This window comes from Paralichthys olivaceus, chromosome 17 (assembly GCF_024713975.1).
Source record: "Paralichthys olivaceus isolate ysfri-2021 chromosome 17, ASM2471397v2, whole genome shotgun sequence".
Lineage (NCBI taxonomy): Eukaryota > Metazoa > Chordata > Actinopteri > Pleuronectiformes > Paralichthyidae > Paralichthys > Paralichthys olivaceus.
The window spans coordinates 3,909,850-3,922,418 of NC_091109.1; the positions used below are offsets into that span (position 1 = coordinate 3,909,850).

Here is a 12,569-nt window from a genome sequence, read left to right on the forward strand (position 1 = left end):
GAAAATGTTGTTTTTGTTATTAAGTAGATAAATAATAGAGTTCTGGGTGATGCATGTAAAACTCTAATTGTAGAAATGACAAAGTGTTGACAGTCACAAACATAAGATTTTATATGATATTTAGTCATTAACACAAAGTTTTTTTTAAACCCAAACAGACAGATCTTGTTTTGCATCCTGACTAAAACCATATCCAAACAATGAGACTGCAGCTGTACACTGACCCCTAGAGGCTAAAAACATGAAATGCACAATCATGGAGAAATGGCCAAATAAAACTCAAGGTAACAAAAAGCACTAAGATTTTATTTACAGATCATTTTCAATGTGTTTTATCAAATGCTTGGAGCATATCTAACTTTAAGAACAAAATTACAGCCATTTTTTTTCCTATTTACATCTTTTCAATTTTCAATACGGAATGTGAGTAAATGAAAATACAAAGAAACGTCCCACAGCTCCAGTCTGGTTTTAACCTCCGAAAGCGTCTGGTCATTGGATAGGAATATGTGAGTGGATTTTAATCCAGCTGCCAACTTCACTCTGAACTTTCTGCTAATATCCTGGTGAAGTAGAGAACTGCGGGCTGAGCCGTGACATTGTGGATGCTGTAGGCGTGTCCTGTGTGAACGGAACAGACATTTATAATAAGACGATTAGTTTTCCATATGTAAACATAAAGTCTGTAAAATTACGCGAAAAGATTTTTGGTAGATTTGTGGTCAATGATTTCTCAGGTTTCCCAGAGGAAATATAAAATTAAACATTTTCCTTAAGCATTTATTTTATGTGATATTTTCTTACCACTCTGCACCATGAATGCTTGTCCTGGGTTGAGTTGTGACTTCTTGCCATCAATGATTACAGCAACAGTGCTCGTTAATATGTTAAAAACCTTTAAAGAAACCAATAGAAAAATTACGTGAATATGGGAAAGTAAAAGTATTTTAAGATTTTTGGTGTATTCGACGACAGGGAGGGAGACTAACGGATCATAATTTAATGTGAGAGAAGGAAGAGAGAATGAGTTAACTGACCGTGGTGGCGCTGTGATCCACCCACAGAGGTTTCTTCATGTAGGAGCCCAGCAGAATCTTTCCATTACAGATGGAGCCACTGTTCAAATCCACCTGGAAGCCACAAACTCTGCCTTTGTAGAAGTACCAGTCAAAGTGATCCGGAGTGATCTCACCATCATCTGTGATCACATTACACCAATAATTCCATGTTTTATAGCTTTCTTTATAATCACTTAATGATTTTATGAAAAATAAGTTGACTGTTTTATAGATACAAGGCACAAAACATGAAAACACTTTTAGAATGAAATATAAAACTACAAGTTACATGAAAATGTGTTGTATCATCATGTATTGATGCAATGAGACGCCTCTTCCCGGTTCCATAGATTTCTCTTACAGGTTTCATTTTACTTTTTAATTAACAGAATGGTGGGAGGATTATTGCTCAGTCACGCTCAGTGACTACATCCAGTGTTGTGCTTCTCGGACAACTCTGAAAACTCGTCCTGACAGAATATAGAAGGCGTATAATACAACACACTTTAAATATAATACAAATAGAGTTTAAACTTGTGCTGGGAGTAAAGCTAAACCCGCCTGGCTTCATAAACTGTGCAAATAATGTACATGCTGAGTGGTTAGTTGGTTCAAGACAAACCATTTCTATAAACCGTTGACAGCACCTCGTTTCTTGAAAACACAATCCCCCTGTCACAGCCTGATCCTTCAAACACCAGCTGATTGCTTTTCTGCTTATTTCATGTGTCCATAAAGTCAGTGCAAACGTGGGGATTTTGTATTTTCTTACCATCAACAGTGGAAGACCAGAGAGTCTTAAACCACTCCGTCAGGTCGGCCTTGTCCTTCTGCTGCAAGATCAGCGGTTTGAGAGGAGGAGCGCAGAGATCTGACACAGAGAGGGCACCAGGGATGCTGGATGGCTGCAGAGCTAGAACAAAGTCAACATAAAACAAGTTGAATAAAGAAATTAAGGATTTAAGCATCAACAAAATCAATGATCAGATATTTGTCATTCATATTCAAGTCAATAAGGCAAACAAGGAAGACGTGGTGATGGGAGCGACATGTGCAATTATCAACGCTGCTGCAGTTATAAATCATCATAAAAGGTCAAAGTGCTTGATGGGAAAATTACGCACTTACATGTCAACTGTCAGATTAGTTAATTTCATTTTAATTATTCAATATTGACTTCACACTGACATTTCCCCATGCTGTGGCTCGGAAGAATTTTATATTTACTCTGTCTTCTCTGCTTCCCATTGGTCGCCCTGGTGATGAAGTTTAATTTTTGCGACTGCAATAAAAAGTCTTATGTATACAAGATTGCAGCCTTGTACTGTGTAGCCCAGAGTACATGTGTAACAGACTGCAAGAAAGCCTGACACTTGTTATTTCATCGGCAATAATTTGCATTTTATTTTCGGTGGGGGTTCTATTCAGGCCAAAACTATTATCAGGGAACCCCTGGACAGAATGTGTTATTTGTACACTTTAACAATTGTTATTCCGTTTTGGAATAATCCGATCTAAAGAAGAAAATGTTGCAAATTAAAAAGTATTACTGAAATATACAGTTTAACTTAATAAATTGAATATTTTGAAACATACACAAGTCGTCACAGTTCTCATAGTCTTGAAGCTCAATCATAGAGGATGGTCCACTTCTCAGGTCTTTTAACCTGCAAAGAGTAAAAACAATAAAAACACATTGTATTGACAAAGACATTGACAAAAAGACATAAATGTTATATTTAAACTTTTACTTACGTGTTCTCTGGCTGACACCTGCTGTCCTGTGGGCTATTGTTGGTGGGGGGGCTGTTTTGTGCGCTGCTGAATTCAACAGCATCCACGCTGTGTGTGTCTTTATCAGTCTGACTGACTGTAACACGCTCAGTGACAGAAACATCTGCAGGTTGTGCAGTGATACCACATCTGTCATTGTAACCTGTGTCTCTGCTGCGGACCACAGTCGGGGTCTCTGAAACCGAAGTGAAAATGTCTTTAAATGTCGCCAGAGAGTGTTTGACGGTCTTTGGAGCGAACATCGGCTTCGGTTTCATTAGAGGCACATCAGCTCCCCCTGGTGTTTTGGATGTGACCACCACTTTGCCTTTTTTGGGAGTTCTAAGTCCAGGAGACCTGCTCGGTTTCTGTTTGGAAAGTTTTTTTCTTTCATTAGGAGGTTTGGACTCCTTGGGTTTAAGCTGCTGAGGATGTGAGGAGCCGCTCTCCATCTCCTCAGACATGCTATTCGTCGTCCACCAGTTACTGGGAGGTTTCCTCCTCCGTTTCTCTGGATCTGCTGCCCTGAGATGCTCCTGAGGTCCCCTGGGAGAGACAGACACTGATGTGTCGGACATTTTCTCATTAGTGACATTATGGTAGACTTTCTGAAATACCTGCTGCCCTGTAGAGCACCTCAAAGTACATCTTTAATTATTTAACGGTTGTTCAGAAAACTACACAGGTTTCAGATAAACCTTAAAACTAACTGAAAACACATTTCAGTTGAAAGTGAAAAGGCGGTATGTGATATGTAACTTAAAGCATTCAATCAAATATTGTGCTTCACTACATATGTACCAGTACCTTTATATTTTATGCTAATTTACTCTTCAGTGTTTGGATGAATATTGTTACACAGTGATGATCAAAAAGGAGCTGTGGTGATTGGGGTCATGTTTGAGATGTATACATGTTATTAGTTCCAAAGATAAAAATAACAAAATGAAAACAATCAATGGAGCAGAACTTGTTTTTCTTCTTCACTCTTCTTCTTCAGTGAATCATTTCACGACCTCTCAGATTTACCCAAAGACTTTTTAAAGACCTACCTGAGTTTTGACTGAGGTCTCTCTCTTGAAAGACCATAGGGCTTGACCGCCCACAATCCAGGTCCTGATCCAGGACGTCCTCCTTCTCCTCCTGCTGCTCTTCAATCTGCTCAGTGTCTGTCGTGTTTAACACTTCGTCTGTCGCTCTCATTTTGTTTGGTGCTTCTCCTCCTGCAGCTCTGTTTTTGTTTTGTCTGGTTTTCTTTTCTTTACCTTTAGCTGTGCTCTGTCTGAACGACGTTACCGGCCGTTTCTGATTTCTTTTTTTTAAAACTTTGTCCTTCTTAGTCTTTCCAGGTGAAGCTTCTGCTGCGCTGGGCTCTTTGCTGTGCTGTTTGGACCTCTTATGTGTAAGGTATGTGACCTTGGTTTCCTCTGTGCTCTGAGGACAGCTCATCCACCACTGTCCAATTGGTTTTCTTTTCCTTTTCCCAAGACTCTGACTTTCTTCAGATGAACTTGACTCAGTCACAACGGGCCGTTTGTTGTGTTTAGCCTCTCCATCTGTTGAATCCTTTGCTGTTTGTGAATCAGAATTCATGATTTGTTTGTCTGTAGAACAGAAGAAAATTGTTTATATAAGTTTATCAGGGTGATTGAACTGTTAAGACCAATTTTAAATATAGGGAGCGGGGGGGACCATTACAATTTTTTTTTTAAATACAATGATTTTAATTCAAGTTCTACAGATTTGGTTAGATTGGTTTTATCTAAGGTTATCTATGATAACGTTTATGGTTAAACTGTAAGATATCAAGCATCAATACATTTGTCATAAGATTTTAAAAATGACTTCTTAGAAATCATCACCAGCTTTATTTCAAACATTGGTATCTTTAACTTCAACAATATGGTAGGAGATTATTTTACCTGACAGAGAACTCAAGTCTTCCACATCTCCAGGATTCTTATTGTTGTGATCTTCACTTTGTTCCTTCACAGCCTCATCAATCGCTGTCTCCTGTACTTCTTCAGAACTCTGCATCACTTTCCTGTTCCGCTTTAACAATTTAGCCGTGTTCGTCTTGGCCGTTTCTTTCCCATCTTTTGAAGACTTTGACCTTTTCTTATTTTCTGTTTTCTGTTTTTCTTTATCAGTTTCCCTGCTGGCCGTGTCTTTAGGTTCCTCATCTGCCTTGTCACTCTCTTTGGATGGAATCTTTTTGAGTTGTTGTTGCCGTTTCTTTTTATTTGGTTTCTCTTGTTCCACCAAGTCACCTGCAGGAAGATCTTCAGGAGTAGTCAATTCATCCTTATCATTTCCAGGCTCGGTCACTTTATTCTTCTTCTGTGACCTTTTTTTCCTATTTGTTGACAGATCAAGCGGATGAATTCCAAGTTCAGCCTGTTCTGATTCCACCTCTTTTTGTCCAGTCTCCTGCGGACTGTCCTTTGCTGCCTTGTCTTTTGAGCTGTCTTTGTCTGAGCTGTCACTTCTGCTCTGCTTCTGTCTCTTACTTGTGGCAGTTTTACTTGGGATGGTGAACCACAGAGGTGCGTCATCATCCAAAATCAGGAAATCTTCCTCTGGCTCGGGAGGAGGAGCAGGAACTTTAACCGGTGTCAGCGACTTCCTGCTACTAAAAGAATATTGAATTATACATTAATTTTAATAAACTTTTTTTTGGATACAAAGGTTATTCCTGTACTCTCCTCTCAACTCACCATGCAGGTTTGGACTGTCCAGCATCTCTGAGCTTCTGTAGAAACACTGACATGTCTTTTCCCACGCGAGTGGACATCTCACCCAGAGACTGACTGTGAACACTTGTTGACTTTTTGTCAGAAGTTGCAAGTTCAGGCTCCTGTGTCACTGCTGCAACAGACTTGTCTGTGTTTCCTTGTCTGATAAAAAAAGAAAAAAGAATATCAGAATCGGCTCAAAAATATCACAACATATTTTACACTGCATCAAATAATTAATGTGACTTCTAGCTGCATTACATTTATTTAATCCACTCTGTCAAACTCTATATGTGGCAGAAACATTGTCTGTGATATCGTCTTATAATTATATCATTATCAGTATGTATGTTGGCAGATAAAAGTGCAAAAAAAATCTAGATTTTCAAAAGTCACCACTTCTTACCTCTGTGTATTTCTTTTGCGCTCGAAAACGGCTGTGTGTGATTTCTCCTGTGTTTTTTCTGTGACTGGTTGACCGTCTTTGCTGCAGAGTAAAAAGGTAAATAAATGAATATTCACATGTAAGTTGGTCCATCAGATACTGATGAAGAGCTAGCAGTAAACTAATCATTCTGTAGAAAATTAAAAAGTCCTTACCATGACGCATCCACCTTGTTTTTGTGAGTGGACAGTGTGGGTCTTTTGAAAGCAAACTTGCTTGGAGGCATCTCCAAATCAGAGTCATCACTTGTGAGGATGAGAGGATTATTGAACAAGATAATTGAGAAAAGCACGCTCACAATGTTTTGACTTTCACTGCAGATGCAAAAGTACTTTATACAAACAACACTGTCATTATTTATTTCTTACATTATTTCGGTTTCATGCCCTTTGACCTGGGGTTCTTGGACGGTCGGCGGCTGTATCTTTGCCTCCTCTCTTCGTTCCTCTTCACAGTCAAAGAGGATTGGAGACACAACTTGTTTTCCATCATTGTCCTCTTCTACATCCACTACATTTATAATTTCTTCAATAGGACTGGATGTCTTTACTGGCTCATGCAGTTTGAATATGTCTGAGTCTGCAAAGCAGAAAATATACACATACTCACAGTAAAAATATTCAACATGTTTAAGATGAAGTCCAATTCAGAATTTAAGTATTTCATGGACAAAGTACAACTTTGAATGTCTTACCTATGTCCCGTTGAGGACTGGTTGACCTCATTGCAGGAAGGACAGTTCCTTCAGGACCCTAATTAAATTAAATTAAATTATTAAACAAAAACTCCATCAAAAACTGTGTTCAATCAATCATTAAGTCAGATATATTCAGAGACCAGCAGAGGCCAGTACCTCACAGACAGGACTACGTTTTGACCATTTATTTTACCTTTTCACGTGGTGGAAGTTTTTTAGATTGGTGTGGGACCGGTGAAGCCGCTCCGTCACTGTGTTGTGTCCTGGGATCAGTGGTCTGGAGCAGAGGAGGCGATGACAACGGGCCATCATCATGTGAGGATGAATCTGAAAAGAATTGTAAAGTACAAGTTAATAAAATAACATGCAGAACTGACTGAGAAATATTAAAGCAACTGAATCACATACACAACTCACCTAAGTCATCAAACATCCTATCAACATCTCCAAGTGTTATGCTTCCTGTCCATTTTGTAGACCCACTGAAAATACAAATGTCAAAGTTAAAACAAACATTTCATGAAGTCAAATGCTGAGAAGAAGAACGCTATTTGAAACTTCGATCTTTAGATGCACAGCCTCTGAAGCCTCTAGTTTCTGGATTCAGCAGAACTCACTCAGCACATGAATGAAAACTGTGAGTATTTTAACCAGAAATTCTCTGTGAAATACATTTAACACGTTCAAATGTACCTGTCTTTGTTTGTAAGGTAGCAGAGCTTCCTCTTTGGTCGCCTCTGTGAACAGACAGTAGGTACAAAGTTTGCTTTACATTTTCACAAATGTATGTTGGTTAGTTTAAAAATTAGACTGAAAAAATCCAACCAATCATTATTTTCCATTTTATCAAATACAATATACAAAAATGGCTGTACTTTATTATCTAATAAAACAATCTTTGTTGGAAAAATATTTCTATTAATGTCACATAACCAACATATGAATAATCTACACATATTGACACACTGATATATACTCAAGCTGTGTAATGTATTCCAAAAAACACAAATCAGTATTAGAAAAAACACAAATAAATATATAAGATGGAAAAAACAAGATTAATTTAATTCTAACCGTGGGATACAGCTCATCATTGCGGCTCAGGTAAATATAGTGTTACATATAATGAAACACTACCTCTAACTTTATCATCTCTAAAAAAAATTCATGAGTCTATATTGATAATCATCACAATAAATGTCATATTATTAACATTTTCATTTATGGTATTAAGACTAATTTCAGCTCCTGAATGAAGGTTGTAGTATTCAACTCTAAGTTAAGCAATATATCACTATGCTTTGTATTAGACTTAAGTTATATTGATGAAAATTATATTTCATTTATTATTAAAATTAAATTGAATATGAAATAACATGGAAGTGATGTTTTCACTCGTGTGTTTCATCTTAAGTTGTATGGATTGTTGTTTTCTTTACTCTCGAATAAACCCTGTAGATTTAAATGTTATATTTACATTGGGAGTGGGTCCTCTCTATGGAGGCCGCCATGTTTTTTTACAGTCATCCAAACTGGACAGACCAAACACCGTTAGTGTTTTTATGACCACTGAAGCTGCCACAGGTTCTGACTCATGTTTGTTAGGGAGGGCGAGGTGATGGGTGTTCAGCTTCATCACGAGATAACATTATACTTGCACACAGCCCTATTCTAATCTATGTACAACTTCCCTCTGCATCTTCGGCACCATAACAAAACCACAGCTATTGTAGAAGGACATCTGCAATATATCTCATTTGGATGGACCGTCGATGTAACACAATGCAACAACATCACAGACCACAGCATCTGTACGGAACATTTATAACAAGACCTCGTGATCTTCACTGAGGTAAGTTTGTTTGGACTCCTACAGAAGACAAGGTGACGGAGTGTAGTTTGTTTCCTGGCTGCTCAGCCCCCCCTCTCTCTCTCTCAGTCCTGGCTATCGGTCCGTGTTAGCTCATCCCTTCTCCAGCAGCAGCAGCAGCAGCACACGAACACAAAGAGAAGTCCTTCACTCACCAGGCTGGGGTATTTATTCGCCATTGCCGTCGCCAGCCGTGTCGTCTTCTCAACGGTCACGTTACACGAGTGTTTTCCCACAGCGCGAGGAGTTAGCAGCTAGCTAACTAGTTATCATGTCGTTTATTTTGTTAAGCATCCCCTGTTGTTTCGGTTGAAGTCGCGTTAACAGACACGTACACTCTCATATAAACGCGGCGTCACAAGCTGTTCCCTCGCTGGATTATTAACATTAGGGTCAAACACAACAATGGCGCTGTTTACAATTTGTATGTGGCCCGCGCATTCTACTGTGGCTGGGACTGTTCCCCGCGTCAGGTCTGTCAGGCAGTCTGTCAGGCTGGAGTTTAGCTAATTCCACTCACCATGCTTAGCATCAGTTTCCCCCTCAGGATTTGAACGACAACAGAAGACACGTTGAGTGTGATTAAAGCATAAAACAATATGAACCATTGGAATGATTTTTATTTACTTGTGGGAAAAAACCCTGCATGCCTGCAAGATCATGCTGTGGGCATAGACGCGCAAAGTATTTTTCTTCTACACTTTATTTTCCAACCGAAAAGGGCGATTCCCGCTGCTGCCCCCTACAGGTGAATATTTGTCATGACAAAAATGACAGAGGGACAAACATCATCCTGCTATTATTAAAATACTGAGGTTACAAAACGTTGGATAAAATCCCTTCAAATGATACAAATTAATCATTTAAAATATTTGTTTTCCACAGAAACTCCTCAACCAGTTATTCCTTTACTGAGATTTAACTTTTACCTTTTCCACCCGACACAACAGAACGGAACGGCAAATTCTAAGAATAGATGATAATGTCCATGATGTTTATACTTTTACAGTAGACACATGCAGTGTAATAGTGTTGTAAGAATCTCCTTACGACCTCAGAGTTTTATGTTCGCAATCAGTGTGCCATAAAAGAGCCATAAAAGGTCCAGAGAGCAGTCAGCCAAAGTTCAAAACAATAATATTACATTTTATAACTTACTACACGTGATGAAAAATGGATTAAAAATACATCAGAATTAGAAAAATCTCACGATTATTAACAATGTAATGTCAAACAACTGCACATATATTTTCAATGATATTTGACATGAAATATTGATGTGTTTTATAATAAAAATGCAAAACATAAAATGTTTTAGCGAAATATCTTCTTCTGCTTCTTGGCAATGTCCATCGGCTCCATGGCATCTGCACTGACGTCTTCGTAGAGCGGCTGTTTGATGTGTCTCCAAACCACCAAAACAATCCTGACGACAAACATCACAGAGGCGACGGCCAGCAGCACAGCTGAAAGATCAAAATACAGTCAGGACAACTTTTTAACTGATGTTTGTGCTCACTAACATTTTTGCTACATACAGTAGCTCCAAATGCATTTTTGTTTAGGGTTTCACATTACAAATTGTACTTAAATGTTAGATTTGTCTCAAATGTGCTTTAAGTATATTTACTTTAATAAATAGTCAAAGGGAAGTACTAAGTATTAAAATTATTTTCCTTTATATTGAGTTTATTTACTCTTACAACCCAACCAAACATTTTGACGTGGTATATAGATGTTTTTTCCTGTTTTCTTTACATATAATATAAATATTCTCTACGGTGTCTTACCAATAAAGATGCCATTGAGTCCGGGTGACACATCGTCATAGTTTTTGTCCAGGTTTCCAGTAAGAGCCCAGATCACCACAGGGTAGATGATGAGGATGTACCGCACATGTTTGTCAAGGACCAAGTTTTCCAAAACAAACCTGTGAAAAATCCAACGTTGGTACATTAACTCCAGAATCTCACTGATGAACACTTGAGGTTTTGCGTTGTCCAGGTGAAGAAAACTTACCATGTGAGCAACACAACAGATAAAACAGAGTATGAGATGGTGGCAGCGTCTGATGGAGACATTTTCACTTCATACGTCAGGACAATGGCCAGGTTGATCAGAGTTGCAATGGTTGTCCATGTTGTGTATATCGCCACACCATTTTGAACCTGTGAATAATTTTATTTCAATGTATAGAGTCTAATCATGAGAAAACACTGTGCACTCAAATTTGCGGTGGCCCAAAAGTGCAAATCACGACAAGAAATCATAAAACACACTTTGTCTGCATTTCCTCCGCCTTGTCGATATTCAGTACGGACCTTGTCCATTAATGTTTTTTCTTTATCTGTCATTGTGTTTAGTGCTTTTTTATTGTGTTCACATTATATCACCTTTGCATGAACAAAATAGACGTATTAATCTTAGCATATACCTTTTTAAAACCTCAGTGTTTACACTTAATAATGAAAATACTTTTCATTTTTTATACTCACCAACACACGGATGAGCCACAGGTCGACTCTGTGGTATTTCTTCATCCAGGGTCCGTAAACATTAAGCCCATGACAGATGAAGCAGATCATAGAGTAGTTTGTGCAGATGACCAGGATGAGAAAGACCAGTGCAGCGATCATTATTCTTTAATAATGGCCAAAAAACAACAGGAGGAAGACATAGTTAATTTTGCTGTCTGATATATAAACCTACAAAGTGTACTGCAACAAGGTTAATGCACAGAGAACAGTCAGAGAAGCCATATGAAACCTCACCCTCTGTCCCACACAAGCAGCCAGCCAATATTAAAACACAGATTGATGCACCAGCTGATGAAGAATCCATAAGGTAGCACTGGAGGGTTGCAGTAAACGTAGCCATAACCATTCCTACAAAACAAGACAAAGTTTAACATTCAATCTATGAGAACTGTGATTTATCATCAGTTTAGTCAAAGGTACTGACACTTGTTCAATTTCTATCAACTGACTATAACTTATACATTTTTAAACCAAAATATATCTGCTATATGAACGACACACACTTGCTATTATCATATAAGAGTTTTCATTATTTTAAAGTTTAAAAGAAGTTTAAAGAGTTGGTCTCAACTTTCTGCAAAGACTGGAGACGATGTAGATGATCATGGCTGTGAGCCAGACATAGATGATGCTCCAGATGTTGAAGGTCCATCCTGAAGGTGTGATCTGAGTGTCAAACACAGCAGACACGTTGGCTGTGGTGGTATAATAAGGACCTACAGGAGGGATATAGAAAATTCATGTTCAACTAATACTTGTTATTAATAGAAGATCCAACAGGATCAAACAAACAGGATTTTGGATATTGACTCACCGATCCCAACTACTGAGAGTGCATTGAACACCAAGCTTATTCCATAGCCGACAACAGAAACCACTATTGCAGCAAGACGTCCAGAATCATGTTTTGCCATTGTAGCACTGTCATAAATGAAAATTACATAAACATCGTCAAGATTTTTGGTTTGCACAAGGAGCATATGCAACATGTTGAAGAGGACATTGTAGATGATATAAGACTTGTTCTATTTATAGGCAAATCATTTGGTACATTTGTTACAACTCGGATTGTTTTGCTTGAGAAAAGGATGAAAAATACAGAAAAAAGTACTGAAGTATCCTGAAGAAAGACAGTTAATGTTGATTCCATCCAACTTCACTGGTGATGACCTGCGTTTGAACTTGACCTCTGACCTCCCTCAGGGGCAGCCTGTTTATTATGATCACCTTATTCAGCACATTCATAGGCTGCAGAGACAATTACGGTAAGATACCTTCTCTTATAACCCCCTCTGAAGCGTATCACCAGGACAACCTTTAAAAAGGTCTGAGATTTGAAGTCAGTTATTTTTAAGGTTCAAATTTCAAGGACAGAATTGGATCAAGTTACAAAACTATGCTTGTATAATGTTGGACTGGATCACGTGCTGCAACAATAGGCTGCATTTGTCCAG

The 12,569-nt window shown here is 38.3% G+C and overlaps 2 protein-coding genes across 4 annotated transcripts; both read right to left on the bottom strand.

Annotated features, from left to right (window-relative positions):
• Nucleotides 1–86: 86 nt before the first annotated feature.
• LOC109629890 (nucleolar protein dao-5) lies at nucleotides 87–9,252 on the bottom strand. Of its 3 annotated transcripts, none has more exons than XM_020087877.2 (17): nucleotides 9,099–9,252; nucleotides 7,402–7,445; nucleotides 7,126–7,190; nucleotides 6,902–7,035; nucleotides 6,706–6,763; nucleotides 6,380–6,590; nucleotides 6,167–6,256; nucleotides 5,973–6,053; nucleotides 5,549–5,728; nucleotides 4,754–5,463; nucleotides 3,884–4,435; nucleotides 2,814–3,393; nucleotides 2,655–2,725; nucleotides 1,831–1,971; nucleotides 1,038–1,198; nucleotides 805–895; nucleotides 87–621 (listed from the first exon to the last, which is right to left on the bottom strand). In XM_020087877.2, exons 1-17 carry the CDS (start codon nucleotides 9,108–9,110, stop codon nucleotides 539–541), a joined length of 3,264 nt encoding a protein of 1,087 aa, XP_019943436.2. In that variant the 5' UTR covers nucleotides 9,111–9,252; the 3' UTR covers nucleotides 87–538. The 3 variants fall into 3 exon arrangements, with proteins under 3 accessions (XP_019943436.2, XP_019943435.2, XP_069368204.1); XM_020087876.2 differs by lacking the exon at nucleotides 9,099–9,252 and adding an exon at nucleotides 8,734–9,054; XM_069512103.1 differs by lacking the exons at nucleotides 7,402–7,445; nucleotides 9,099–9,252 and adding an exon at nucleotides 8,734–9,054.
• Nucleotides 9,253–9,273: 21 nt separating this feature from the next.
• LOC138405229 (uncharacterized) lies at nucleotides 9,274–12,211 on the bottom strand. Its single transcript, XM_069512104.1, has 7 exons — nucleotides 11,930–12,211; nucleotides 11,687–11,831; nucleotides 11,350–11,463; nucleotides 11,074–11,218; nucleotides 10,598–10,746; nucleotides 10,369–10,508; nucleotides 9,274–10,044 (listed from the first exon to the last, which is right to left on the bottom strand). The coding sequence occupies exons 1-7, from the start codon at nucleotides 12,102–12,104 to the stop codon at nucleotides 9,893–9,895; spliced, it is 1,020 nt and encodes a 339-aa protein (XP_069368205.1). The 5' UTR covers nucleotides 12,105–12,211; the 3' UTR covers nucleotides 9,274–9,892.
• Between the last annotated feature and the right edge of the window lie 358 nt (nucleotides 12,212–12,569).